The 25,876-nt window shown below is 48.3% G+C and overlaps 1 protein-coding gene across 4 annotated transcripts; it reads right to left on the reverse strand.

Annotated features, from left to right (window-relative positions):
* Nucleotides 1-656: 656 nt before the first annotated feature.
* On the reverse strand, nt 657-25,205 carry ASCC2 (activating signal cointegrator 1 complex subunit 2). Of its 4 annotated transcripts, none has more exons than XM_053959450.1 (19): nt 25,060-25,203; nt 22,709-22,804; nt 21,086-21,244; nt 20,577-20,747; nt 18,514-18,643; nt 16,617-16,684; nt 16,068-16,178; nt 15,058-15,170; nt 13,943-14,017; nt 13,305-13,412; nt 12,199-12,267; nt 11,511-11,585; nt 10,924-11,101; nt 10,139-10,353; nt 8,485-8,604; nt 4,694-4,915; nt 2,843-2,951; nt 2,265-2,341; nt 657-1,524 (listed from the first exon to the last, which is right to left on the reverse strand). In XM_053959450.1, the coding sequence occupies exons 2-19, from the start codon at nt 22,787-22,789 to the stop codon at nt 1,356-1,358; spliced, it is 2,250 nt and encodes a 749-aa protein (XP_053815425.1). In that variant the 5' UTR covers nt 22,790-22,804; nt 25,060-25,203; the 3' UTR covers nt 657-1,355. The 4 variants fall into 4 exon arrangements, with proteins under 4 accessions (XP_053815425.1, XP_053815426.1, XP_053815428.1 ...); XM_053959451.1 differs by having other exon boundaries at nt 22,709-22,809; XM_053959453.1 differs by having other exon boundaries at nt 24,993-25,065.
* Between the last annotated feature and the right edge of the window lie 671 nt (nt 25,206-25,876).

Consider the following 25,876-nt stretch of genomic DNA (forward strand, 5'->3'; position numbering starts at 1 on the left):
AGCTCTGCTGCTGCTCCATGTCAGGCTGAGCAGCTCAGAGAGAGTTGCAGGCTCAGAGCAGCAAGAACCAATGCTGAATACAGGATGAGGGGACAGCACTGCAGTGGGCAGCAGGGAGGAGCTGAAGCCATCGGTGCAGAGAGCAGGAGCTGCAGGAGAGCAGCGTTATCCCAGCAGGGGATTTTCCTGGATACAGCATTTGGGGAGGCTGCTAAATCTATTCCTTTTTCCATGCCTGTCATTGGGGGGTTTGGGCAGCACTGACAGGCAAAGAAAAATCTCCTTGGAGCACTCAGGGCTTCCCCTCATTTCATGGCAGTGGCTGTTCTGCTGCATTTCTGCTTCTCTGCAAACAGCCCTACAGCAGCTCCAGTCACATTCTTGCTCTCTGCACAACACCAGGCACCAAAGGTGTGGGCCTTACTACCACCCTACTACCACTTTACCACCCCACTGCTCCTGCAGCCCTGGGATTGCCCTGGAGTACAACCCACTGCTGGTTTTCCCACTGTGGGGGTGACAGGCACAGGTAAGAAAATGCAGCGTGGTGGGGAGATGGCACTCAGGGCACATTAACCAGTAAATTAACCAAGCAAAGCCTAATTGGATACCAGGAAGTTCATCAATACTGTCTGTAAGGGCCTAAAAATACCAACTAAGACATCTACATCTTTTATTTGTACCATCTGTTTTCACAGGCCTCACTTGAGGGACAGAAATCCATAAGGTCTTACACACCTGAACCCCTGTGGGTCTGCTGGCAGTGGGAACAGCCTGAGCCTTTCTCTGCCAGCATAGAGCAGTGTCAGGAGGTTTAGGTAGATATCAGGGAAAGGTTCTTCCCCCAGAGGGTGCTGGGTACAGACCCGAGGCTGCCAGAGCTCCAGGAGTGTTTGGACAGCACTGCCAGGGATGCCCAGGGTGGGGTTGTTGGGGTGTCTGTGCAGGGACAGGAGTGGGACTCGTGATCCCTGTGGGTCCCTTCTAACCTGGGACAATCTGTAACTCAAGTTCAGGATAAGGCATTTCCACGGAAGCCATGCTCTCAGAGCTGCCCACTCCAGGGTAGGCAGGAGCCAGTATGAAAATAAAACTCTGTGAATTATAAATAGTACAAAAGGGCAGGAATGGCTGCTGCAGCCTGTCCCATGTATTGGGTGCAGCCACTGGCACACACAGTCAGGGCAGCTCCTTCCCGGGAACAGGCAGCACTCCCACAGGGAATGCAGCTCCGTGTGAGCCCAGCTGCCAGGTATTGCACACAGCATCCATCCCCTGAGCAAAGGGAATGCCGAGGAAAGGGAGCCTCCTCCTGGGCAGGGCCAGGGGATGGGGCAGCCCCGCCCCGGAGCTGCTCAGGAAGGGATCATGCCTTTGCTGCGCTTCCTGTCGGCCATGGCCCGGCGGTTGTGGTTGGCTCTGGTGCTTTTGTTTGCTTCTTTCTTCCTCCGCTCCTGCAGCGTCTCCCGGTTCTGCCCGTGGCCCTTGGCGTTTCCAACAACGGCAGAGCTGTCGTGCTTGTGCCTGGAGGACACAGAGAAAGGACATCACAACAGGCACACTGCACTCCTGGGGGTGAAATCCCACATCCCCACAAACACCGGGGTGTGAGGAGTTCAGCCTCGGGCCTCGGCTCATCCCAGGGCTCCCACGGCAGCCCAGGAGCAGCATCAGCCACAGCACCACTGTGTCCTTCCACACACTGAGCCCATCAGCTGAAAACAGCTATGAAACTGTCCCACAATCCCTGTGGGAGCTGTTTGACCTCTGGGAGTTGTGCTCTCCAAGAGCCTGTCTTCCACGGGGTTTTGCTGCTTGGAGTGACAGGACAAGTGGGAATGGTTTTATGATGAAAAAGGGGAGATTTAGATTGGGTACTAGAAGGAATTGTTCCCTGGGAAGGTGGGGAGGCCCTGGCACAGGGTGCCCAGAGAAGCTGTGGCTGCCTCTGGATCCCTGGGAGTGTCCAGGGCCAGGCTGGGACAGGGCTTGGAGCAGCCTGGGACAGTGGAATGTGTCCCTGCCATGGCAGGGGGTGGAACAAGATGGTCTTAAGGTCCCTTCCCACCCAAACTACTCCATGGTTCCATGCCATGCCTATTCGGTGGGATAAAACAACCAGCAGTGAAATAAAGGGTGGGTAAGGAAGTTCACCCCACTGCGGTAGGACCCTGACACACAGGAATGTCAAGGAGCAGGAACACCCCCAACAATTCCAGTCAGCAGCAAAACAGCTGCAGAGCCCGAGGGAGATCCTTGCTTACCCCTTCCTGGCAAGGAACGCCTGGCGCCTGGCTTCAGCCCTCTCCCGCAGGACAGCGGGGTCCTGCACAAAGTGGTCCTACAAGGAGGCAAGGGAACAGGTCAGAAACACATCAGCACCATGCAGAAGCCTGGAGAGGAGAGGATTCTGTTGGGAACAGAGTCAATTCCTGATTCAGTACCTCTGGACAAGTGGGATTGGTGTCAGGGACTCTAAACACAACACCTGGCACAAAACCTGCCTGAAAACCTTCCATTACCATGGCTGCTCCCAGCACATCCATGGGAACAGAGTGCCAGCGACCCTCAGAGTGCTCTGCTGGCTCTCTCTGTCTCTGGGATAAAGCAGATTAAAGCTCCCCACGGAGGAAATGTCACTGCTCCAGCACAGTTAGGCCAGGAAGCAGCGGAGAGCTGTCCTTGGGGACACATCACAGCCCAGCAGCCATTGAACAGCAGCTCAGTCCCTGCTGCTGCTCAAAGATTCCCTCTCTGAAACAGGAAATCTGCTCCACATCACCTGCAGGTGAAGCAGGGAAGAAATATGGTAAATTTTAATGCAACTCCAGCTAAATGTCACCTTTGTTCTTTCCTTTTCAGCTTCCTCTTCCTCCTCTTCACCCTCTTCCTCTGTCTCCTGTCCTTCCTCCTGTCCTTTAGATCTCAAGACCTGAGGAATTGTGAATGGCCTGGGAATTAACACACAAATAGTTAGAAAAGAAAACAGCACAGCCACAAGCATTTCTCTGAACAGCACATCCTTTTTGGTTTGCATTATGTCTTTAAAAAGATGAGACTTTACAGATTTCACGGACTTAATTTTCCTGAACAAAAACAAAACCCAAACAGGAGACTCGGGAGTTAATGCCACATTCCTATGGGCAATTGACAAACACACAGTCTCCACTGGGGAATGTTCACTATGAAATTGTCACTGAAAATAATAATAATAATTTAAAAAAACCCAACCCTGAAACTTCACAAGGAATTTCTCCACAGAAACAACTGCTTCCTTTAGGAAATGGGCATCCAGACACAGCCACAAGGCAATATTAAGGAGTATCCTTTGCTAGGCTTTAGCTCAGCAGACAGGGAGCATCTGTTGTACAAGACAAATTTGGACAGAACCATTAATGCTCAGCCAGTGCTGTGCTCCAAACCCTCTGACTGGTCAGGGCTGTCTAGGGAGCCCCAGTTCCATTGCTGTGCCCCAGTTTCCTACATGGGGAAAACCCTGGAGAAATTAATCAGACTTTATGAATCACTCTGAACATGCAGAGCAAAGGGCCCGGGGGTGGAGGAAGAATTTACACATGCCTGCAACTCTTCTTTAACATAAATATGTGTCTGTGTTTAAATTCCATTGGAATTCAGACCCACCATTCCGCTGCCAAAGAAATAAATGTAAAACCAGAAAAGCCTTTGTTATGTCAAACCAACAGATCCAGTTTTCAGCAGTGACATCCACTAATTGTTTCTAGGGACAGTGAAAGAGGGAAAAACACCTGGGTGCCACATTCTTACAGGCAAAACACAAAAAGGATTTAAATTGAAGCTTCTCAACACTTTAGAAGGGGGAAAAAAGGGACAAAAGAGCCTCAAAGCTTCCATTTGGTTTGAGGTTAGGAATGGTGACATCTTCATAATGCATCAGAATTCAAAAGGCCACTTTCAGAAATGTTAAAGCAGCTTTTAAACCACATGTTTTCTAAAATAAATATTCTCCAGCCTCCATCCCCACTTACCCTTTGCTTCCCAAAAGCTAATTGTGTGCAGTTGTCAGTCGTGGTGCAGAGTGCTGTGTAGCTCATCAGAAACTCAATCCCAGCTGTCAGCACTCAGAGGGAATTGGCAGGGAAAAGTCTGCTTGTAAAATTTCCCAAATTTTGAAGTTTTCCTTTGCTAACCAGCCATTTTAGGTTGCCCAGCTCCACTGATTTTCCAAGCTGTTTTTCCCTGCTGCGGGGTAGTTTCTCTAAGGAGAAGCACTGCTGAGTACAAGTTTCCACACATGGCAAATTCCCCTCTTGGATTTGCTGACTAGTTGAGGCAATAGCCGAGTGGAAGCTGGAGAGCATCCTGGGCACACTGTGTTCATTTGCAACACATTCCTGAAGTTTAGGAATGGTCTGGGGCTAGGAATTTAGTTTGTATTTATATAGAGCCACTTTTCATTGAGGTTCTTTGCCTCAAGAGTGCAATCACCTTCTGTCCAAGGAATAGCCTGCCATGGGAACACTCCCTATCCACAGGAGAAGGGAGACCCAAACCTTCCTCCTTGCACATCACAGTGAAAACAGAGAAAAGGGGTGGTTTGAAGCCCTCGTGGAAAAACAGAGCCCAAAGCAGCATTTCCCAGGTTTGTGGGAGCCAGAGAATTCCGTGGTGATTCTCCCGTGGCTCCCTCCCTTCTCCTCCCCTCAGCATTCACCTCCTGGAGATGAGCTCGTCATCCGAGTCAGCGTCGTTAGCGCCCACTTGGTTCCCATCGTAGGTGTCGTCGTACTCGTCCTCGTAGTCCTCGTAGGGCTGGGCTGCTCCCGGCTCCAGGGGCAGCTCCTCCAGCACCACGCTGTACTGGCTGTAGCGCTGCCTCTGCTCCGCCACCAGCCGCTTGTCATTCACCAAGCTCCGGGTCGTGTCCTTCTCCCTCCTGCCCGGGAACGGGAGGAAAAGACAGGGCTCAAAACCTGCCCTTGAAGCTGCTTTTTCCCCTGTTAGTCAGTGGAATGTGAAGCAGTGCAAGTCTCATCCCCAATGCCACAGGCTCTCCTTACCACACCTATTGGCCTGCTGGTTTATAGAATCATGGGATGGTTTGGGCAGGAAGGGATCTTAAAAGCTCATCTTATTCCGCCCTCACACCTTCCACTAGCTCAGGATGTTCCAAGCCCTGTCCAACCTGGCCTGGAACACTTCTAGGGATCCAGAGGCAGCTGCTCTGGGCACCCTGTGCCAGGGCCTGCCCACCCTTCAAGGGAACAGTTCCTTCCCAATATTCCCTCTTGCCCTGTCCTCTGGCAGTGGGAAGCCATTCCCCCTTTTCCTGTCACTCCAAGCCCTTGTAAACAGTCTCTCTTCCATCCTTCTTGTCAGCCCCTTCAGGTCCTGGAAGGCCACAATTAGGTCATCTCAGAGCTTTCTATTCAGCAATCCCAATTCTCCCAGCCTTTCCACACAGCAGAGCTGCTCCATCCTTCTGATCATCCTGGTGCCTCCTCTGGCCTCACTCCAGCAGCTCCAGGCCCTTCCTGTGCTGGGCCCCAGGGCTGGATGGAGTGATCCAGGGTGGGTCATTTGTACCAGGGCTGTTTGGCCACTAAAAAAGAGCAGGAATTGGAGACCACCACTATCACTTCAGACAGAGAGGAAGCTTTTACAGGAGGCCAAATGCAATTCTATTCCAGATGAAACTTGGCCAAGGTGCATGGAGCACAAATGTGAGGGGAAAAGGACACACGTAGACAGGGAGATCCAAAAAATTACCAGGTGAGAATGAGAATAAACACAACTCCCAAGGCAAAGAACAAAACAGTAGAGAGTGAGTATGATTCAACCTCTTGGAGCACTGCAAGGGCTTGTTTTTTAAATTTAGAAAGCAAGTAAATTATAGTCATTTTAAAGAAGGGAAGACCAAGAAACAGAGGGATTAAAAAGCAGCTGCTGTTTGTCTCAAACTGCACAAGCATAAGCTCTGAAGTCCCATTTTTCAGACAAGCCAAATACATATTTACAGCAAAGCAACAGGGGATTCCACTGTCCAGCATTCCCAGGGCAACTTGCAGCCCCCAGAGTCCAGCAGCACCCAGCACCAGTGGATTGTATCAGAGAAAGGACCTGTCCAAGGCAGTGGCAGTGATTCGGGAAGGGACAGACTGAGGGGATGTGATCCAGCAGCCTGGATTTTCATTCAGAATCTCAAAACAAAGGAAGTTTACAGCTGGAGGTGGTTCCCTCTCTGCCATGACTCACTGCCTGCACTCGGTGGCCCAATGCCCTCCCAAGCACGTGGTGAGCTCACCCACCCCGGGATCCCTGGGATAACACCTCCTGTGGGAATTCAGCTGAGCCTGAACCCAGCACCTGGTAATTGCTTCCTGTCGAGCTGGTCTGATGACTGCAGAGGAACTGCATGAAATGCTCTGGGCACCAATCCCAGGAAAAAGAGTGGGATAGCTCCTCCAGTCCCATGGAGCTCAGGACATACTCTGGCTCCAGGAGACAGATTCAGCTGACTACCAGGGCTGGAGAGGCACAGACAAGTGCCATCACTTTTCAGGATCAGCAAAGTCTATGTTGGCACATTCATTTCCTTGTGTTTGATTCCCTCCTCAGCTTGGCAGGATTTTTCTTTCTCAAGGACAGTCCCTGCTCCAAACTGCTGATGCTGAGAGTGGCCAGAACAGTCTGCTCTGGCTCTTAAGGCACTATGGTGACACCAGGCTTAGCAACAGCACCCCAAACACAAGAGAACTTGGTGAGCAAAAGGTATTTAGAAAGAGAAAAAAAATTATAAAATTCAAATCCAAAGTAGACCTCAGACTAAGCTTGGAGAGCCCTGTTACCCCAAAACTGGGGTAAGCCATCAGTGCTGTTGAATATTAAACCCTGGAGACCAGGTACTGCAGCTTTTCCTTGGATATGGTCATCTTTAGGCATTGCTGATCTCCTTTAGGCACTGCTGATCTGTGGTTTTAAAATACTCAAACCACAATTAGTATGTCTGGAGTTCTGCAGACTTTTCCCAAATGTTCTGAGATGAAGGGAGGCAAATGACAGCAGGAAGAGCAGCAGCAAGAGGATAATCCCAAGAGGTCACATAACTACAGCAGGAGAGAGAACTTCTCCAAGAGTGCTGGTACCCCTGGAGGGCAGTGCCATGGGAGCAGATCCCAGAGCCCAGCTCAGGGATGATTTACAGCTTCCTAAGGCCTCCAAGTGATCTGCAGAGGGAGCTCTGAGCAGGATATTCCAGCCACTGGATGCTCTGTGCTGAACTCGGTGCTCCCTGACCTTGACCAGCTGCTGCTGCAAGGCTTTGGGAAATAGGAATAACCCAGAACATCTGTGCAAAGCTTTGGGAAACAGGGATAACCCAGCACACCTGTACAATGCACCTGCCTCACAGAGCAAGGCCACCATGAGGAGGAAGGTTCTGCCTGTGAATTCTCAGCTATGGACACAACAAAAGTCATGGCCTTGGCCAGAGAAAAAAGGAATTCCTTGCTTGCTCAGCCAAGACAGGATCAGCACTGTGGCACTGCTCTGAGGAGCTGCACCACTGGACTTGGGAACAAAAGTGGTTTTCTCCTAGAGTTTCATGCAACTTTGCAACCAAAAACTTAACTGGGAGCTCTTAGGTCACGTGGCTCCAACTCCAGCCAGACTTGTAGTTATCTGCTGTGTGAATACATCCCAACATCAAGATCACACTTGGCTGGTTAGAGGAGGTGTTTAAAGTCTCGTGGAAGGTGTCCCTGCCCATGGCAGAGGGTGGAACGAGATGAGCTTTAAGGCTCCTTCCAACCCAAACCATTCCATGATTCTGTGATACATTTTAAAAGACTCTGAAACAAGGGAACCAGCACCACACACCCAGCTAGGCAGAAAGCAAAGTGAAAACTGGTGGGGTTTTGTAGAAATCTCTGCTCATGTCAAGGGGATCCCTGCTCATTGCAGGCAGATTGACTAAATGACCTTTAAAGGTCCCTCCCAACTCAAACTACTCCACGAGTCCAAGTGCCCTTCTGCAGGAAGTTTTACAGCAGTAGGAACAACACAAGTAGTCTAAGGCACTGAATGTTATCAGATGTTGAAGTAGATGGATATTGAATCTTCCCTTGGCTCTAGATCAAATCATTAGTTATTCTCAGGTCTGAGTCACAATCCCAGGCTCAGGGATGGTGCTTTTCAAGGTTTCTTGTTCAGTGCAAGTTTAACATTAAGCCCAAGGAGGAAGAGCCTGACATTACAAATGAGCTTGGCAGAGCAATCTCCAGCAGCAGACACAGGAAAGCCAATTAGGAAAAACACTAAGTGAAACCAACCCCCTCATAATATTTCACTTTACTTTCCCAGAAAAACAGGTGGGAAACATTTTTGATAAGCATTCCCCCTGCCAAAACATTCCTTCAGGAGGTTTTTAGGAGAGATAAATGTGCAGGTTCCCAGGTGTTTATTCCTCCTGACAGGCAGAGTTAATGACTGAGTGCCAACACTCACCTCTTGCCTTTCTGGATCCGAGACACATCCACTGCATCTCTACTGAAAACATCAAACTCATCATTCTGGAAAATGTTACAGCGAGAGCTGACCAGAGGGGTAGGGTCTGGCTTCAGCTGTCTGTTAAAAAACAAGGAGAGAAAATAAAAACTAAAGTGAAGTGAGGAAGAGAAATCGTCTCCCTTCCCTAAGCCCTTGGTTTATCCTTTGTCAGTCCCAAAATGATCCCTGGCACACCAAGAGGTGCTGGCTGAGTCACAGGGCACAACCCCTTCTCTTCCCAGCCACGCTCTGGCACAAGCACGGCACTTCCCAAAGCCTGGATTTGAGGGGAAACTAAAGCAACTCACAGAAAACCAAGAGAAAATTCTTTTGTTCATTTCAGAGTCTATCAAACCATGCAGGACAACAGAATATTCAACAGACTGCCTGGTCTCAACACAGTGACTCAGTGAAGACAAACATTAAGTGTGATGAATTACAGGCTGGAAAAAATCCCAATAATTTGTTGCTGCTGATTTCAAGATATTTATCTCCCTTGTTAAATCTTTCTCAGGGTTCCAGGTTTATGTTTGTTCAACTTGTAAGTCAAAAGACTGTACTTTTGACATTCATTTTGGTGGTGCAGACAGCTCAGCTGGGCAGCTGCAAATGCTGCTGTGCTCCCCTATAAATCAGCAGGGGTCAGAATTCGACATTTCCTATCGAACCAGCAGCTTTGTTTCAAGATGCAAAAGGCAGGAAGAAAAAAAAAAATGCAGCTCTATCTTGTGGAACTGCTGGCTTTGCAGAAAAACCAATCCTTCCTAAAGCCTGTCCTGCACCAGTTGTGCCAAAGTCAGCAGATCTGATTGTGGGAACACAAAGATTGTTGCAAAACTAAGATTTTTTTACATCATTTTTCCGATAAAGATGCTTTCCTTTAATGCAACAGTGAGACAGTCTGCCCATAACTCCATGAAATGTGAACAAACAGCACATTCACATCCTGATGCTCTGTCAGGAACTGCTGGTGCAGCACAAACACACACTCACAGCTGCAGACAAACTCCAACAACTCAATCCTGCCACCAGCTATAAACCCTCCATCCCTTGTCCAATCCAGGAAAGTAGGACAAGCCAGGCAAGTTTGTCAGAGGGAACGTAAAAATGGATCTGAATTGCCATATCTTCAGTCACAAAATAGCAGCCTGTTAAATAACTATATTTGACCCTGTGGGTTGAATTCCAGCTGAATCGGCTCCTCTGAAGATGCCCTTTCCTGCAGGACAGCTGCGGTTTTCACAGCTGTGACAACAAACACTGCAGCAAAATATTTGAAGGCATCATATTCTATTCTATTCTATTCTATTCTATTCTATTCTATTCTATTCTATTCTATTCTATTCTATTCTATTCTATTCTTCATGTACAAGAGGTTTTGTCCCCTGTCACAAAACACAACCCAGCACCTGCTCTACTCTAACACTGAGCAGCAAAGGTCCCACTCCTCTGCAGGGACACAAGGATGGCAGAAAACTGGTGACAGGTGACAATGAGAAGCCTTCACTGCAGTTCTCTACCCCAAATATGCAAATTCTTAGAGCTCTACAAGTGCTGAGCCTTCAGTGAGAACAATTAAGTGAGACAGAAACAACCAGAGGTTGTCCCACACCTTTGCATCCTTCGGTCCAGCTTATCCAGGTACGGCACCAACTTCTCTTCCAGGATGTTGTTGATCACCTGCTCTGTGTCGTATCCATACTCCTCCAGGCAGGCCAGGATGAATCCCTCTCCAAGATCTGGCAGCAGATCCTTCACTTGGGAGATCAGGGAGTCCAGCTCCACGCCAGACACGCAGGCGATGGGCGCAGCTGCAGCGCCGGCACACTATGGACACCAAACACACCTGGTGGGCACTGGGGAGGGACAGAGCTGAGGGCAGGCAGTGTGCACAGAAATACAGGGAAAGCAGCACTCTGGGCTCTCAGGGTTTACACACACAAGTCCAAGACTGGAGCCAAAAGAGAAATCAGCTGTTTAAACTACACAAGGTTTTCGACACAGATTTGGACACACAGCTACTTTTGCCAGTCCCTGAGTCAGCAAGGACACCCTGGAGAATCCTTCCTCAAATAACAGGCAAGTTCTGCATTTCAAAAATATGCACATGAACTGCAGGGATGAAACAAGAGTATTTGAATAATCTTCAGCAAGGGAAAACCCAAGCCATGAGAGCTGGAAGCAATTTGCTCAGAGATAACTCAGGATTCAGGTGTAGCTTTATGTCTCATTTCCCAAGGCTGCATGGAGATCCAGCAAAGGTCAGAAATGACACCAAATCTCATGCTGTCCCCAAAGCTGGGCAAATCAAGCCTGTCCTCATGGATAGAGGAAGGCCAGGAAGAGCAGAGCCCCCAGGAAGAGCAGAGCCCAGTCCCACCACAGAGCTGTACTCACCTCATCCTCCAGGGCACACGCAGCCCCCAGATCCTCCCTGTCCTCAGGGGTGCTCTCCGCTATCGCTGAAGCTCCACTGGATGCTGCTGGATCTTTAACAGGTTGTCCTTTTTTCCTGTCTACCCCTTCCCAGGCACTTTCCACTGCTTGGAGGATATAGGCTGTCCTGGTCTCGTCTCTAAGAGCACAGCATTAAGGACATTCCTGGATGCACATGTTCAGGGATCACCCTGAAGTAACTACGGGATTGTCAGCAATGTCTGAATTTGTGCCTGCATCAACACTCACAAAACCATGGAATGGTTTGGGTGGGAAGGGACCTTAAAGCTCATCTTGTCCCACCCCCAGCCATGGGCAAGGACAGCTTCCATTAGACCAGGTTGTTCCAAGCCCCGTCCAAGCCTTGGACACTTCCAGGGATCGGGCAGCCTCAGCTTCTCTGGGCAACAACACCCCCCTGTTCTTTTATTTCTGTTAAAGGAAAACTTTCCAGTACTCCTTGCCAGTCATGCAGCTTAACCAGAGGCAGAAATGCCACTGGTGTGAAGGAATCCATGAGCAGCCAGGTGTGCAAAGCCCAAGGATACAGTGCAGAGGATGCCTGCTGGAGCAGACTCACATCATCCTCAACGGGGAACAGCTCGTCGTAGTCACGGAGAAATCTGAAAACACAGGAGCAAGTTTAATCAGTGGAGCTCAATTAATTACCACTACTGTGCCTCTCTGAGTGCCTCAGTGCTCAGGTAGGAACAGAGAACCTCTCACCCAATGCTGGATTCCAGCCATGCCTGATTTTGGTCCCACTATACCACAGCAATACTCCTCAGGTGTGAGGGCTGGAACCCAGTGCTGCATTACAGGGAAAATCTGCTTTACCATGTGAATGTGCTCAGAATGCCAGCATGGGCAGGAGGACAAGATGGAATTCCAAGTTCTGCCACTTCCTTTGCATCTCCAGCATTCATGTTTAATATTTTTCTGGTCTGGTCAGCCCAGCTGGAAAGCACAGATCTGTAATAACAGCCTAACTTGTCAAGGAAGCTAATGGCTAAATTGCTCTTCTCTTTTTTTGAGAGGCTGGATTAAAGGGAGTGAAGAATAGCATTTCTCAGTGCCAGGGTCTGTGCTGCAGGCTGAAATCATCTCACTGCACTTCTCCCAACTACTTACAATGATTTCTGACTCCCAAATGCCTCATAATGCTGCCTCAGGCAATTCTGCTGTAAAGAATGGCAGAGGAAGGAACTGAGCCCCCCTCTTGCCAGCCAGACTCACCTCCTTTCCTGAAGCACTGAGGTGAAGATCTGCAGAAATTCCTCAATAAATGGCTGAATATTCTCACAGCTGCAGGAAACACAGCACAGTGAACACTCAGAGGCAAGTCTGCCAACGTTTGGCCCCACCAGCCAAACCACTCACATCTACACACCAAGGGAAAGCCCCATTTGAAAAGAGATTTCAGGCCACATTTGGCTTTCACAGGAGCAAAGAGTCAAATGGAAGCAAGTGATTTTTAAGGCTTCAGCAAACATTTCAGCACTTAGATCTAAAGCTGTAACACACCTACAATTACAAGTTTTCAGACAGACTTTATAAATAGTTTGATGCCTCAGACTTGCAGTGAGCAGAAAATGGTGTGCAGAGCTTTTGTAACTGTGCCTTTATGACATCTTGGGATTACACCAGTAAATTTTCCAGAAAGTTTGTGCTCACCCGTGCAAGAACACCTGCCAAGCAAACTCCCATTGCAGCCTTAGTGCCCAAAGCCCTGGGTGCTGCTGAGGCTCCAAACCTTGTTCCAAGGCACCTTCGGGTGGGAAGGGGCCTTAATGCCCATCCAGTTCCACCCCCTGCCATGGGCAGGGACACCTTCCATTATCCCAGATTGCTCCAAGCCCCATCCAACCTGGCTTTGGACACTTCCAGGGATGCCCAGCTGCTCTGGGCACCCTGTGCCAGGGCCTCAGCACCCTCACAGGGAACAGCCCTCTGGCACTGGGAAGCCATTCCCCCTCGTTCTGTCACTCCAAGCCCCTGTAAACAGTCTCTCTCCATCTGTATTGTTGGGCCCTCCAGGTCCTGGAAGGTCACAATCAGGTCTCAAGGTGTTACACATGAGCACACTTTGCACAAGCCACACACTGGGGTCAGAAAGCTCATTGGACCCAGCTCACCACAGAGATTCTAGACCAAACAGCTCCATCTGGAACATTCCTGATACACAGGACAATAGAATTTGACTGTAGCCAAGTCTTTGGCTACAATCCCAACACAAATAGAAGTTTCTGTTCGTTTTCTCCAGTAAATTTGCAAATGAGAAACAATTTCTCCCACACAGCAATCAAGTAATTGGCGAGTAGCACAGAGCCAAGTGCCAATACCTGCTCTCTAGGATGGGCTGCAGACAGACTTGGTTTACTAGGATGTGAAAAACCTCTATCATCTTCTTTCTGGAGTGTGAAATCCTCCTCCACAAATCAGCAAAAACACTTCAGAGAGAGCAAAAGACACTGTTGGTGTCAGCACAAGAATCTGTAACACACCTTTATGCCAGAGTTAATCCCCTAGAAGAATTTCATTAGGATGATCATCTCATTGCTGCAAAGACTAGATATTAGACACATTTCATGGTCATTAAGGAAAATCCATGCTCCAAATAAAGCTGGTTTCAATCCCAATTGTCCTGGCAGCTCCCCACATGAGACCCCTGCTGTACCAGCACAGCCTGTGCCTTGCAGTGAGACTGAGCTACACAGATATCATTCATGTTCTCACATTTTGTTACAATTTGAATGCACCTCCCATCAAATTCCTTCTTACACACCACTAAAAATGATTCGTCACCCCACTGCCCAGGAAAATTTGCTATTACAGAAGTCATCTCTTCAGAGCTCTTTGGAGCAGCAAAAAAAAAAGCCAGGCTCCTCAGGGATGGGTAAAGCAGCATGAAGTGAATTTTTAACTAAGCCCTGGAAAATCTCACTGAACATCCAGAGGAAGCCTTTGCAGGAATTCTCACCTGTTATCTTCATAATGCCTCTTCTTGATTGCAGATTCCAGCTCAGGAATTGCCAGTTCATAAAACGAAGCTAATCTGTACAAAGGGGGAACAAACCTGTACCTGTCAGCTGAGGTTCCAAAACTCATTTGCTAAAAGGCAGAACAAATGGCTGATTTCATTAAACCCTCCTCACCAGCAGTACCCATGAGCATCACCTCATTTTGGTATTTTTGCCCCAGAACACAAGCAAACACACCACAGAAAAAGAGCAGCACTCTAAGGAAATCACAGAGAGGTCTTTGAAGGGGTAGGAAAGAAAAGCATTTGAGAAGCATCCTGGTGCTGATCAGAACCATCTGCTCAACCCAGAAAAAAACCCCAGCACAGATCTGCAGCCTGCAAAGACCCAGCACTCACAGAATCACAGAAACCTTCATGTTGGAAAAGCCCCCTGAGAGAATTGAATCAAACCATTCCCCAGCACTGCCAAGGCCACCACAGACCATGTCCACAAGTGCCACATTCAACTGGCTGTTAAATCCCTCCAGGGATGGGGACTCCACCACTGCCCTGGACAGCTGTGCCAGGGCTGTACAGCTCTTTCCATGAAGAAATGTTCCCTAACACCCAAGCTGAACGTCCCCTGGCACAGCTTGAGGCCATTCCCTCTCATGCCTTGTCACCCTCTTCCAGCCACTCAGCTTTTGCCAAAGCTCACTGATATTCTCTGACATATCTGTTGGGCATAACATCAAAGGCATTTGTTTTTAGACCTTGAAGAACTATTTCTCTGAAATACTTTCTGCTTCCCTTGCTTTGGGTCCTACAGCAGGAAGTTCCTTTTGTCCATAACTGGTCCCTCTCCATCCTTCCCAGAGCACACTGAGTACTGTTCAGCTGACTGGAAATTGTCATGGATGCCTGGCTCTAGGATCACTCCTAGATAACAACATAGAACAGAAAATCCACACATCCCTATATCCATGTATTTATTATGCTGCATTCCTGTCAGAGAGAACCCAGCAGCCTCTGCATCAAATCTGTCTCCTCATTTAACAATGGGACAGGACACATTAGCACATTCAGTATTTTTACATGGCCAGGACAAATTCTGTCTGCACTCCAAGACATACCTGTAACAAAACTCGTGTTTTTGGAAGGTCTGGCAAGCCAAGGGAAAGACATCAAGAAAGGCCCAGAGAGTTGTGCAGGTGTCACATAAATACAGCACAATGTCCTTCAGCTCCTGATAGGGAAAGAACAGTTACTGAGGGAAGAGCCAGGCAAGTTTTCCCAGCAGGGACACAGAATATTGGGGCCAGGCCTCCTTCTGACTGCACAAAGTCTGTATCAACCATAAACCTGTTACAGGGTCTGGGGGGAGAGACAACATTTCTCCTAGAACTCCTAATGTTTGTTTAAAGATCTATAATGCAATCCCAACTGTCTGCTTTCATTAAAGATCCTGTGACATTATAAGAACCCTCATCAGATCCTGTTCTGGACAGTGGCTTTGCCATCAGTACACTCTCCACACATGGAATTCTTCCCCATGCAGCACTTTTCATGAAGCACTGCACAGCAGAACCATGGGAACCAAAGGGATGTTTTCAGCAGTCTGGTCCAGTGCAAGCTACATTTCTGAGGCAGCTGAAACAAAGTGAATGACACACTAAGTTACAGTTTCAAACTATCATTTTTATTATCAATAAATCATAGTTTGAACAGATAGTTTGGTCCCACACACAAACTGAAAGACTAAGGTTTTGCAGAGGACCACATTTACTGTCTTTGTACAGCCTCCAGCACATAAACCCCTCTTAATTAACTGCAGTTAAATTACACTGTTGTTAAAACACACATTTCTGAAGGAAGAAAAAATCAGCTCTTATCACCTCCAGGGTTAGGGGGAGAGATACTCTGTTACATTATTTATAAGCTGGTTAAGCAAAAAAAGTTGCCAGGTTTAAAACTATCCATGTTCCAAAGGATATGGTTGAAAGCTCATGGTGGAAAGGTTTTATCATCATGTCCCAGGACAAAGAGTGCAACAATGGCACAGAACCATGAGCTGTAGGAGCTTTTGGGAACAGAATGATCCTCTGTGGCCTGTTCAGCAGGAGTACAGAGAGTTCAGTCCTACCTGGAGGGGCATGTTCCCTGCAGTCACGCTGACTTTCGCTTCCAGTTTCTGGGGCTCAGCAGAGGCCCCTTCACACTGCAAACCACACTTGTGCAAAATATTGTTGAACACCTAAATCAGGAGAACAGGGCAGTGTTAACAGACAGGAGCCAGCAGTGGGACACAGCAGAGAAGGCCAGAAGCTAAAGGAAGGTGGGAGGGAAGAGTCATCACGTAATAATTTTAGGTAAAGGTTCAAAACCTCCCTGACACACATTAACAAACCAGGGAAAGGGGGAAACAGCAAAGTCAGGGGAGGCTTAGGCTGGATACCAGGGAAAGTTCTTTCCCCAGAGGGTGGTCAGAGTTCAAGGAGTGTTTGGACAATGAATGAGATTGTTGGGGTGTTTGTGCAGGGCCAGGGGCTGGGCTTGATGATTCTTGTGGGTCCCTTCCAACTCAGGATATTCCATGATTTCATGAAATGCATTCTGCCCACCTACAATGTTCCCTTTCCACTCTCCAAGCTATGCCACATTTCCAGATGAAATCCCAGCAGGAAAGCAGTACCTGGAGGACAGTGGGCAGAGTTTCATCAAGGTCACTGAAGTAACTGGGCTGCTGAGTGAAGATATTTCCTGAAAAGGGAAAAGGAGAGCATTTCCATCAGTTCAGACATTGATGCCAATGAGCAAATTTGCAGCAGAAAATGGTACTTGTGTTACTGCTGACACCCCCAGACACACCTACTGACCATGTGGGACACAGCCTACCCTGATTCCTGAGCTCATGCACAGGCCCTGCTCCCACAAAGCTGATCCATCAGCTCTCCAATGCCACTGGAGATCCAGCAATGGGAATATGCTCATCAGAGCAGAGCAAATGAGATGTCAGATGATTCATGCTCCAGGGGCTGAATCAATGAATAATGCAAATACTATCACTGAACAACCCCAGTTCCTTTATTTGACAATTGGAGTTGACTTTTAATTACTGATAACAGTTCAGCACACACCAGGAGCTGTGCTGCCGAATATTTCTTAAAGGTAATGAGGCTTTAGTAACACCTGCTATTATATTACTAGGACTCCATTATCTTTACAAAATACTCCACTGAGTAATGCCATACCATAAATCCTCACCAACCAAGCACTGAGGCTCCTATTTTCCTGGGAATTACTGTTCAGATTATGACAATTAAGAGTTCTCCAGCAAGGACAGAGCTATGAGACAAGTTTCAGATAAATTTATACTCTGAGAAGAACCTCAAGTTTATGAAGTTATGAATTACACACCAGAACTGCTCATGCCGTTGCTGTCATGACATAATGAAATAATCAGGTGAGCAAATCTTTGGTCCCCTGCATGCAGCATGACTATGTGGCACTCCAGAGTGTAATTCAATGGAGGTTTCATTACTTAGGTCTCTTTTGGAATATTTTAAGACCCAGATAATCTAAGCTTTGCATCTGAAAGGGAAGTATCTATCTTGCCATGCCTGCTTTCCACCTCTGAGGCTTGACAGATGAATTTAGAGTAGAAGCTACTGAAAAAGGATAAAAAGATTAAAAATGCAAAAGTTTATCTAAGATTTTCTGGCTGGAAATCTGTCTGCACCACATGATCTCTAACACTTCTCATGTGAGTGAACTTGGAAATGAGACAAAAAGTAACTACCAAAGAAATGGAAAACCTTCATCCCATGAGCTGCAGACAAAGTGGGTTAGAATTCAGGAAGAGCTCATTTAATCCAAGGGTAGATATTCTTCCACTCAGGTGACGTTAAAGACCACAGGACTGGGAGGGAGCACAGGATAAATAGAGAAGCTAAATCAATATGCTCCATCGCCACTCCTCAGCATCCATGGCTGGATGCTCCTCCCTGTGTACTCACCAATAAGGCCATGTGTACAGGCACAGAAATCCAGGGGTAAGCACAGCTTGAGCAAGGCTCTGAAGTGTTTGTGGTTTGGAAGCTCTGGATACATCAATGTCTGCACTGAAGTTTCAGGTTCTCCCACTTACCATAACAGTGATTACCTCACACTGAATGTTTCACTTGGCTCCCAGCTTTGGGAACAACAGCACTCACAGCTGGACTGTGCCCATCTCCCAACCCTCCTCCCTCCTCACCCTTTCCCATCTCTACCAGGATTTTACAGAGCCTCACATTCCACTTCAAAGGGCTGAGGACACATTCAATTGGCACAGGAAACAACTGAGCCTAGATTTATGTCTAACAACATGAGCCTAGCTCAGGGCAGCAAAGCGGGACATGAAGTTTTCCTTGGAACAAGCAAAGTGCACATGGAAAAAGAAAAGCACAATCGGATCTAGAAATGACAGATCTTAGGTGCTACTGAACAATTAATTTTCAGAACAGTTCCACTGGTGTAAACCCCAGTAAGCCACTTGTCATATAAGCAAAAGCCTACATGTAGCAAGTTGTTCCTTGGGTTTTACTAACCAATCATCTTCTGGAGCAGGAGGCCATTTCCTTTCCCAAAAAGGACACAGAGATCCAGAATCTTGGGGATATCAAACAGGAAGTTATTGTAAATAATTTTTCCAAAGACAGAGGGAGTGATAAAATGATCCTACAAAGACAGAAAAAGAAAAGGAATTTAAAGACTAATCCATATCTTACTCTGCAGTAACTCCAGCATTATAATGGCACCTGTAAAAATATCTCTCAAAGGTGTATTAAGGAATTTATTTCATAGAAGGCAGCAACACTCCTTGAAACAGCTTCTGTGGAGCTATCTATTCCCACATTCCTGTCCCTGCCACACCAGGCACCCCACTGATCTCTTCACCAGCAGGTGAATTAATCTACCTAAAAGTTTTACAAAAAAATCTCCCTACAGGTCCCCAGTTCCCAGCCTGACACCAGAACAGCTCAGCTCAGGAGGATGAATGAGTAACCAGGCACAGGGGCAGCCTGAGGTTCTTGTACCCTGGGAGAGCCGAACCCAGCACCAGAGACCACAGAATCAGGGACAGGCAGGGAGAAACCCCAGAGCTGCAGCTCTTCATGCTGACTGCTGAACACTGCCAAAAACTCATCACACTGAAGGCATTTCTTACAAAATTCCAGATGAGAAAAATTCCATTGTCTGACACTGAGAAACAGGCAGCTGAAATGTGATTTTGGATTTTCAGAAGCCCGGTTTGCCTGTGACAGCAAATGTTTTCAATCCCAGTGAAAGGCAGGGCACATTCTCCCTGCTGAAGCAGAGGAATGGGGCTCAGTGCTGGCCAGGTTCCCTTTCCAGAACTCCTGCTGACTCCTGCATGACAATGGACTATTCATTCCCTGCAGATCACTCAACTAGAAAATGGTTTCAAATGCTCGCCTGCCTCTCCAAGTGGTGAGGTTTAATCAGATCCTGCAATGAAAGACACCACAGAGGTGTTGGGTACTTCTGCTGAAGTGGTGCCAGCTACAGGCTCCAGCATTCCTTCATCCTGCTCCTATCCCAGTCCTCCACTCCCAGGCCTTTCCCTCAAAACATCCTGAATGTCACCACTGTGATAAGCAAAAGAATCAACACAGCCTAACACATCAAGAACCAATGAGGAGATCCAGTGACTGCTGAAACACAAGGTGCCTCACTCATCCTGCCCAAAGGCCTGGTAAAAATCCCATAGCTCCAGATGGGAGTTGCACTCACACAATTAATGATGAGGATGTCTTTTAATTATAGAATCTCAGAATGGTTTGGGTGGGAAGGGACCTTAAAGCCCATCCACTGCCACTCCCTGCCATGGGCAGGGACACCTTCCACTGTCCCAGGCTGCTCCAAGCCCCAGTGTCCAACCTGGCCTTGGGCACTGCCAGGGATCCAGGGGCAGCCACAGCTGCTCTGGGCACCCTGTGCCAGGGCCTGCCCACACTCTCAGGGAACAATTCCTTCCCAATATCCCATCCATCCCTGCCCTCTGACAGGTGAAGCCATTCCTCTTTGTCCTGTCCCTCAAGACCCTTGTCCCACATCCCACTCCAGATCTCCTGGAGCCCCTTTGGGCACTAGAAAGGGCTGTGAGTTCTCCCTGGGGTCTCTTCTTCTCCAGGCTGAATGTCTGATGATGCCAAGATAACTGTAATTTAGAGAGATTTCACTGTATGTCCAAAACTTGGGGCCAGTTCATGGAGACACAAGTAATAGCAGGAATTTTGTAGCACCACGTGGCCCTGAGGGAGCAAACACTCGGGAACTGGTGGCCTGAAGAGCCTGTTCCATGTGGCCACACAAAGGCCAACGTGCTCTCTCTCCTCTTACCATGACATATCCAACCACTACACATGGATAACCTGCTATTACCCAGGAAGGAGATGCAGGCAATCAACCAAGGAATCACTGCATAGTTTGGATACTTCAGCTCTGAGTGTTATCATCTCCACACTGAGAAGCCAACTGATAAAATCATCAGGAAGAGGAATGTTGTGCCAGAAGGAAAATGATTCATTTCTCTCTTTTTTCCTAAGTCACACAGCCTGGAGCACCTGCAAGGCATAGGAATATTTACCTTGGACTCCTTGTGGGTGGACATCCTGAGGAAGGTGAGGAAGACGCTGCGATGGAGGCATTTCTGCAGCTCATGCACCTCCGGGTGGCAATCCCACAGCACGTCGAACTTGCGAGGGGCGGAGCGCAGGTAGGAATCCAAACACTTCTGCAGGGTCTCATCAAATATCACCTGGCACAAGGAAAGGCAGGAAAATGGGAAGGAGGGAATCTCACACCTTCATACATTGTGCTCCTGAGCATCCCAGTTAAATTTAAAGCAATCTAAAACGCCCAGGCATATGAAAAGGACTCCCATATCCATCAATAGAAGCCAACTCTTAAAATTCCCAATGGAAAATCCTTAGGGAAATACTTTCTTTGCATTCTAAAGTGCAGTAAGAGAAATTAAATGTTTCCTGCATGACATATTAAGCATAAGCAAATCTTTATGAAAATGATGTAAGGCTCATGGCTTTTACAAGCACCTAGATGTTTACATTGTATCTCCAGATAAAAAGCAATGATTACCTGGCACCAGAATTTGTCATGAGGCAAAGCCAGAAGCCAGTTCAGGTCATCTGCAATGAATTTTGCTCGCTCCAGGAACTCCTCCACCAGAGCAGGGTCTCTGATGGCAGGAGGGGGTTTGTACAGCACGAACGACCGATCTGCTTTAATTTCTGGGTGCTGCAAAGAGCCAAAAAACCATTGTATTATAACTCCAGACCAAGTGACAGGAATGTCACCAGCTGCTCACTGAATTCCAGGAAACACAAAGCTACCTTTTAACACAACTTGACATTATACAATCACAGAATGGCTTGTGTGGGAAGGGACCTTAAAGCTCATCCAGTTCCACCCCTGTCAGGGGCAGGGACACCTTCCACTATCCCCAAGCTCCATCCAGCCTGGCCTTGGACACTGCCAGGGATCCAGGGGCACCCTGTGCCAGGACCTCTCTACCTTCACAGGGAACAATTCCTTCCCAATATCTAACTTAAATTTCAGTTTGAACCAATTACTCCTTGTCTTGTCACTACAGTCCTGATGACAGGAACATTCCCTGGTAACTTCCCATTTTCTACCCTTTCAAGGCAGTGGGTTTGTATCCTTCTTTATAAGCAACATTTTCAGACCTTGATAATTTGGCAGTTATTGCTCCTTGCTTTCTCTTAAACAAAGCCTGACAAAGCAATCCTCCCACACCATCAAAACAAAGAGCATGCCTTTGAACTCTCTCTTTTTCCTCTGAACTGGTTCTTGCACAATACTCCATGAACTCAAACTGACACAACCATCAAAGACACAAACACTTTGCTACCTTTCCCAAAGGTTACTGAACAGGCTTTGCCCAAATACACCCACCCTAAAAGGAGAATTCAGTGAGCAGCAGGTTTGGGCTCTGCCTCATCCCACACGTGTGCTCAGGGTAAAGCTCCTCAGGAGTGAGCAGCACTGACAGTCCCACTCCTGCAAAACACCCAAAAGGCTCTCTCCAGGCCTTATTTCTGTGTGAAAAGGGTTTCTGTGGGTTGAATTCTCTGGTTTCATCAAGCTGAAGGCACAAGGGACAAATCCCAGTGCCACAGCTTGGAGCTAAACCTGAGGCAGAGCTTGCAAAAACTCCCTCAGCATCCCTCCATTGCAGCAGAGGTTACAGACTCCAGAGAGGGAGTTGTGCTGGGAAAACACAGTTTACTCCAAATGTAAGTTTGGTTCTTGTGTTTTGGTTTTTTTCTTTTTTTATGGTGGGTAAATGAAATCTCAACTATATGAACACATAAAAAAATTCTTTAACAAGCAGGCTGAATAAATATTACAGAATCACAAAATATCCTGAGCTGGAGGGACCCACAGGATCATCCAGCCCAGCCCCTGGCCCTGCCCAGACCCCCAACAACCCCACCCTGGGCATCCCTGGCAGCGCTGTCCAAAGGCTCCTGGAGCTCTGGCAGCCTCGGGGCCGTGCCCATTCCCTGGGGAGCCTGGGCAGTGCCAGCACCCTCTGGGGGAAGAACCTTTCCTGATCTCCAGCCTGAGCCTGCCCTGGCCCAGCTCCAGCCATTCCTGTCACATATCCCAGACCAAGCCTCAATATAAGACAATTATTTATTGAAGGTCTGTTTGGCTTTCAGGAAAACCAGAGCTCACCAGTGCTGGCAGAGTTCTCAGCTTCCCTGTCTTGGGATCCCTTTCTGTCAGCTGGAGCTCGTCCAGAGGCAACGCTGGCATCCTGGTGGCTTGTTCCTGTCCTCAGCAAACAAAAGCAGCACAGGATGCACTTTACAAGGTCAGTCAGGCAACAACAGAACAAAAGAGGCTGCAGCCCTGCTGTAACACACACACACAGACTGGCTGGGAATACATTTATGCCCAGCAATTTATACCCCACCAAAATGCCAAATTCTGGGGAACCTGCACATGTATCAGAGGAAATCTGGAATGTGGTGCTAAACTTTCATCCCTGTTCCTTACTGAAAGGCCACAGATATCTTCCAGGACAACAAAACGCATTTGGGGGCACTGTTTAATATGGAAATTAGATGTTTAAAGGGGGTTGCTGAAGAGCTGTGCTGAACTCTGGCCTTTGCAGCCTCTTTCAACACTTGCAGTGTCTCTCATGACAGCACAAACTGCAGGAACAACCCAAACACAGCCTTGCCTGTGCTTTAAAAGAGTATTTTTGGTGCCTGTGTGTAGAATCTCACAGCACTCAGCCAGAAAAGGGACACAGGCTGAGCCTACAAAAGCTTTCCCCACTCCTGCCAATTCCCAGAGCTTCATCTTCAACAGCATTTGTTGGCTCATAAATGTTTCAATTAACTTTCTGAAATTAACTATAAGACAAATATTAGAGTAACTCAATAGAAAGAATGTTATGGATGCTGTTAAAAGAGTTCAGACTTAAAAAAAAATGAAAGTTGCAGGTTAACAGAGCTTTTGAATTCTTTAGGGGGTTATGAGATCTGCAAAATGGTACTAAAAAGTTATGTTCTTATTAAGAAGGTCACATATCTCCTCAGATGCATGTTTACTTGCAGTCACATTGCCTGGGACGAATAACAATTAAAACAAGAGCAGTGTCTCTAAAGCTGAACAACTCTGACTCAGGAGTGGGGTCCTGGTTTAGACAGCAAGTGAAAAAATAACATTTTTCATTCCATAAATCTGTCACCTATGGATTTAGGCAAAAATTCTGTAATCTAACATTTTAGAGCTCAATTAAAATAATACAGCAGAGCAACAGCAATATCGACAGCCTAGAAAACTAAAAATAATTCTGTCTGTCCAGAGAAGCTTAAAAGTTAGAATGTTGACAGAAGCAACTATTACTTTATGATGAACAATATCTTTGGGGGGGGGAAAAAAAACCATCAAAACTTTTTAGCAGAATAAGCCAAGCTGGCTTTCAGTTCAGTTTTGTCATATATTTAATTTGGCACTTAAAATTTTTAGAGTAATTCTGAAAGCTGCACATAGAAATGTGTGTCTGTAACACAGAAAAACATGCCAAGTTTCATTTCAAGCCTGGAAGGCACCAAAATCTCCAGTCCAAGTCAAAAACATTCTGGAAGAGACAGAAGCCCTGCCCAAAAGCTTGTTCATCTAGAGAAGAGAATAAACCTCAGTATGGGATAACCTCAGCAGAGAATTATTCCCGATTATTCTCAGAAGCTTTTCCCCCCCCAAAAAACTTTGGTCTAAACGACCAACCCACAATTAATCTGCCGTGCCCTGTGATTTCAGGTACAGTGGAAGAGCCAGACAAAGAACACGATGAACTAGGGAAACTTATTTTCCCAGGGAAATTTATTTTCCCAGCGCCAGAAACAATCCCTGCACTGCAATTCCCACTGATGTGCACATCCATGGAGATGTCCAGGGTGAGGTGACACTGCTGAGGATGAGGCAGCCACCACAGCACAGCTGGCACAGGGAACGCTGCAGCATGGATTCATGGAATGGTTTATGTGGGAAGGGACCTTAAAGTTCATCCCGTTCCAACCCTTGCCATGGGCAGGAACTATCGGGGTGCTCCAAGCCCTGCCCAGCCTGGCCTTGGGCACTGCCAGGGATCCAGGGGCAGCCACAGCTGCTCTGGGCACCCTGTGCCAGGGCCTGCCCACCCTGCCAGGGAACAATTCCTTCCCAATATCCCATCCATCCCTGCCCTCTGGCACCGGGAAGCCATTCCCTGTGTCCTGTTCCTTGAGGCCCTCGTCCCAAGTCCCTCTCCAGCTCTCCTGGAGCCCCTTGAGACACTGCAAGGGGCTCTGAGGTCTCCCTGGAGCCTTCTCCTCTCCAGCTGAACACCCCAGCTCTGTCACCTCGGCCCTACCCATGGCCAGACACAGTTAACCCAACACCGACGATTAACCCGGGCCCAGCCGCTCCCGCCGCCACGTCCCCTGCCCGGTCCCTGTCCCTGTCGCACCGGGCCCTGTCCAGGCGCTGCCGTCCGGCCCAACCCAACCCCTCCACGGCTGCCCGAGCCCCGGTACCGGCACTCGCGTCCCACCAGCCCCGCGACGCTTCCGTGGCCAGGCGCTGCTTCCGGCCCCGAGCGGAACTACCGGGCTGGGCGGGGCCCGGGGCGGCTCCGCCCCGGCGGCGGGACCGGCCCGGCTCCCGGTCCGGCTGTGGATCGGAGGGCGGGAGCCGGGCTCGGGCCGTGCTGCAGGGACCAAACGGGCGGGTTTAGCCCCAAACCCCCGCCCGCCCCCCGGATCGGCCGCAGCCGCGGGGCTGGGGCAGTTACAGTCCGTGGGTTGTCTTGGGAGGGGAATGAGCCTGCAGCTGTTCTTCCTTTGAAGCAAAACCAGCCGGTTCAATAAATCACCTTTTTGAAGAAGACCTTTTTAACTTAACTGCGCTGCCCCATCCAGTGTCACAGGCTGGGCAGAGAAGGGGTTCTGCGGGGACAGGAACCTGTCACAGCCGGCGACCCTCACAGCCTCCACACTGCTTCCTTCGGCTGGGACTTCTTGCTCCCTGGGGACGTGTCTGTGCATTACAGTCGGACAGCGCACGAAAAGGGCAATTCCTGTCAATTCCTACGAGCACCGATAGTGAGCACAGATTACGTCACATTTACACCGCACCGAAAGCCCTTCGCTCCGGGAACCGGGCGCTTCCCAGCCTGCAGGGTGACACGGACACGTCCAGCCGACACCAATCTCTGCTCCGAAGGGTCTCGGTTCTCCTCCTTGACCACAGGGAACTCCTCCTAAATTTAGCCCAGAGTCGGCTTTAGATGGCAAAGTGGCCTAAAATAGAAACCACGCCATGCGCTGTGTCGTGTGGCTCATTAGGGACTGG

The sequence above is a fragment of the Vidua chalybeata genome, chromosome 18 (genome assembly GCF_026979565.1).
Source record: "Vidua chalybeata isolate OUT-0048 chromosome 18, bVidCha1 merged haplotype, whole genome shotgun sequence".
In the NCBI taxonomy this organism is placed as follows: domain Eukaryota; kingdom Metazoa; phylum Chordata; class Aves; order Passeriformes; family Viduidae; genus Vidua; species Vidua chalybeata.

Coding starts and splice junctions, on each gene's coding strand:
- ASCC2 (XM_053959450.1), bottom strand. CDS start 22,789: ATGCCAGCGTTGCCTCTGGACGAGCTCCAGCTGACAGAAAGGGATCCC. Junction 16,685..18,513: donor CCTGCTCCAGAAGATGATTG/GTTAGTAAAACC, acceptor TTCCCTTTTCAG/GAAATATCTTCACTCAGCAG. Junction 2,342..2,842: donor CTGAAAAGGAAAGAACAAAG/GTGACATTTAGC, acceptor GCCTCCTTGTAG/GACCACTTTGTGCAGGACCC.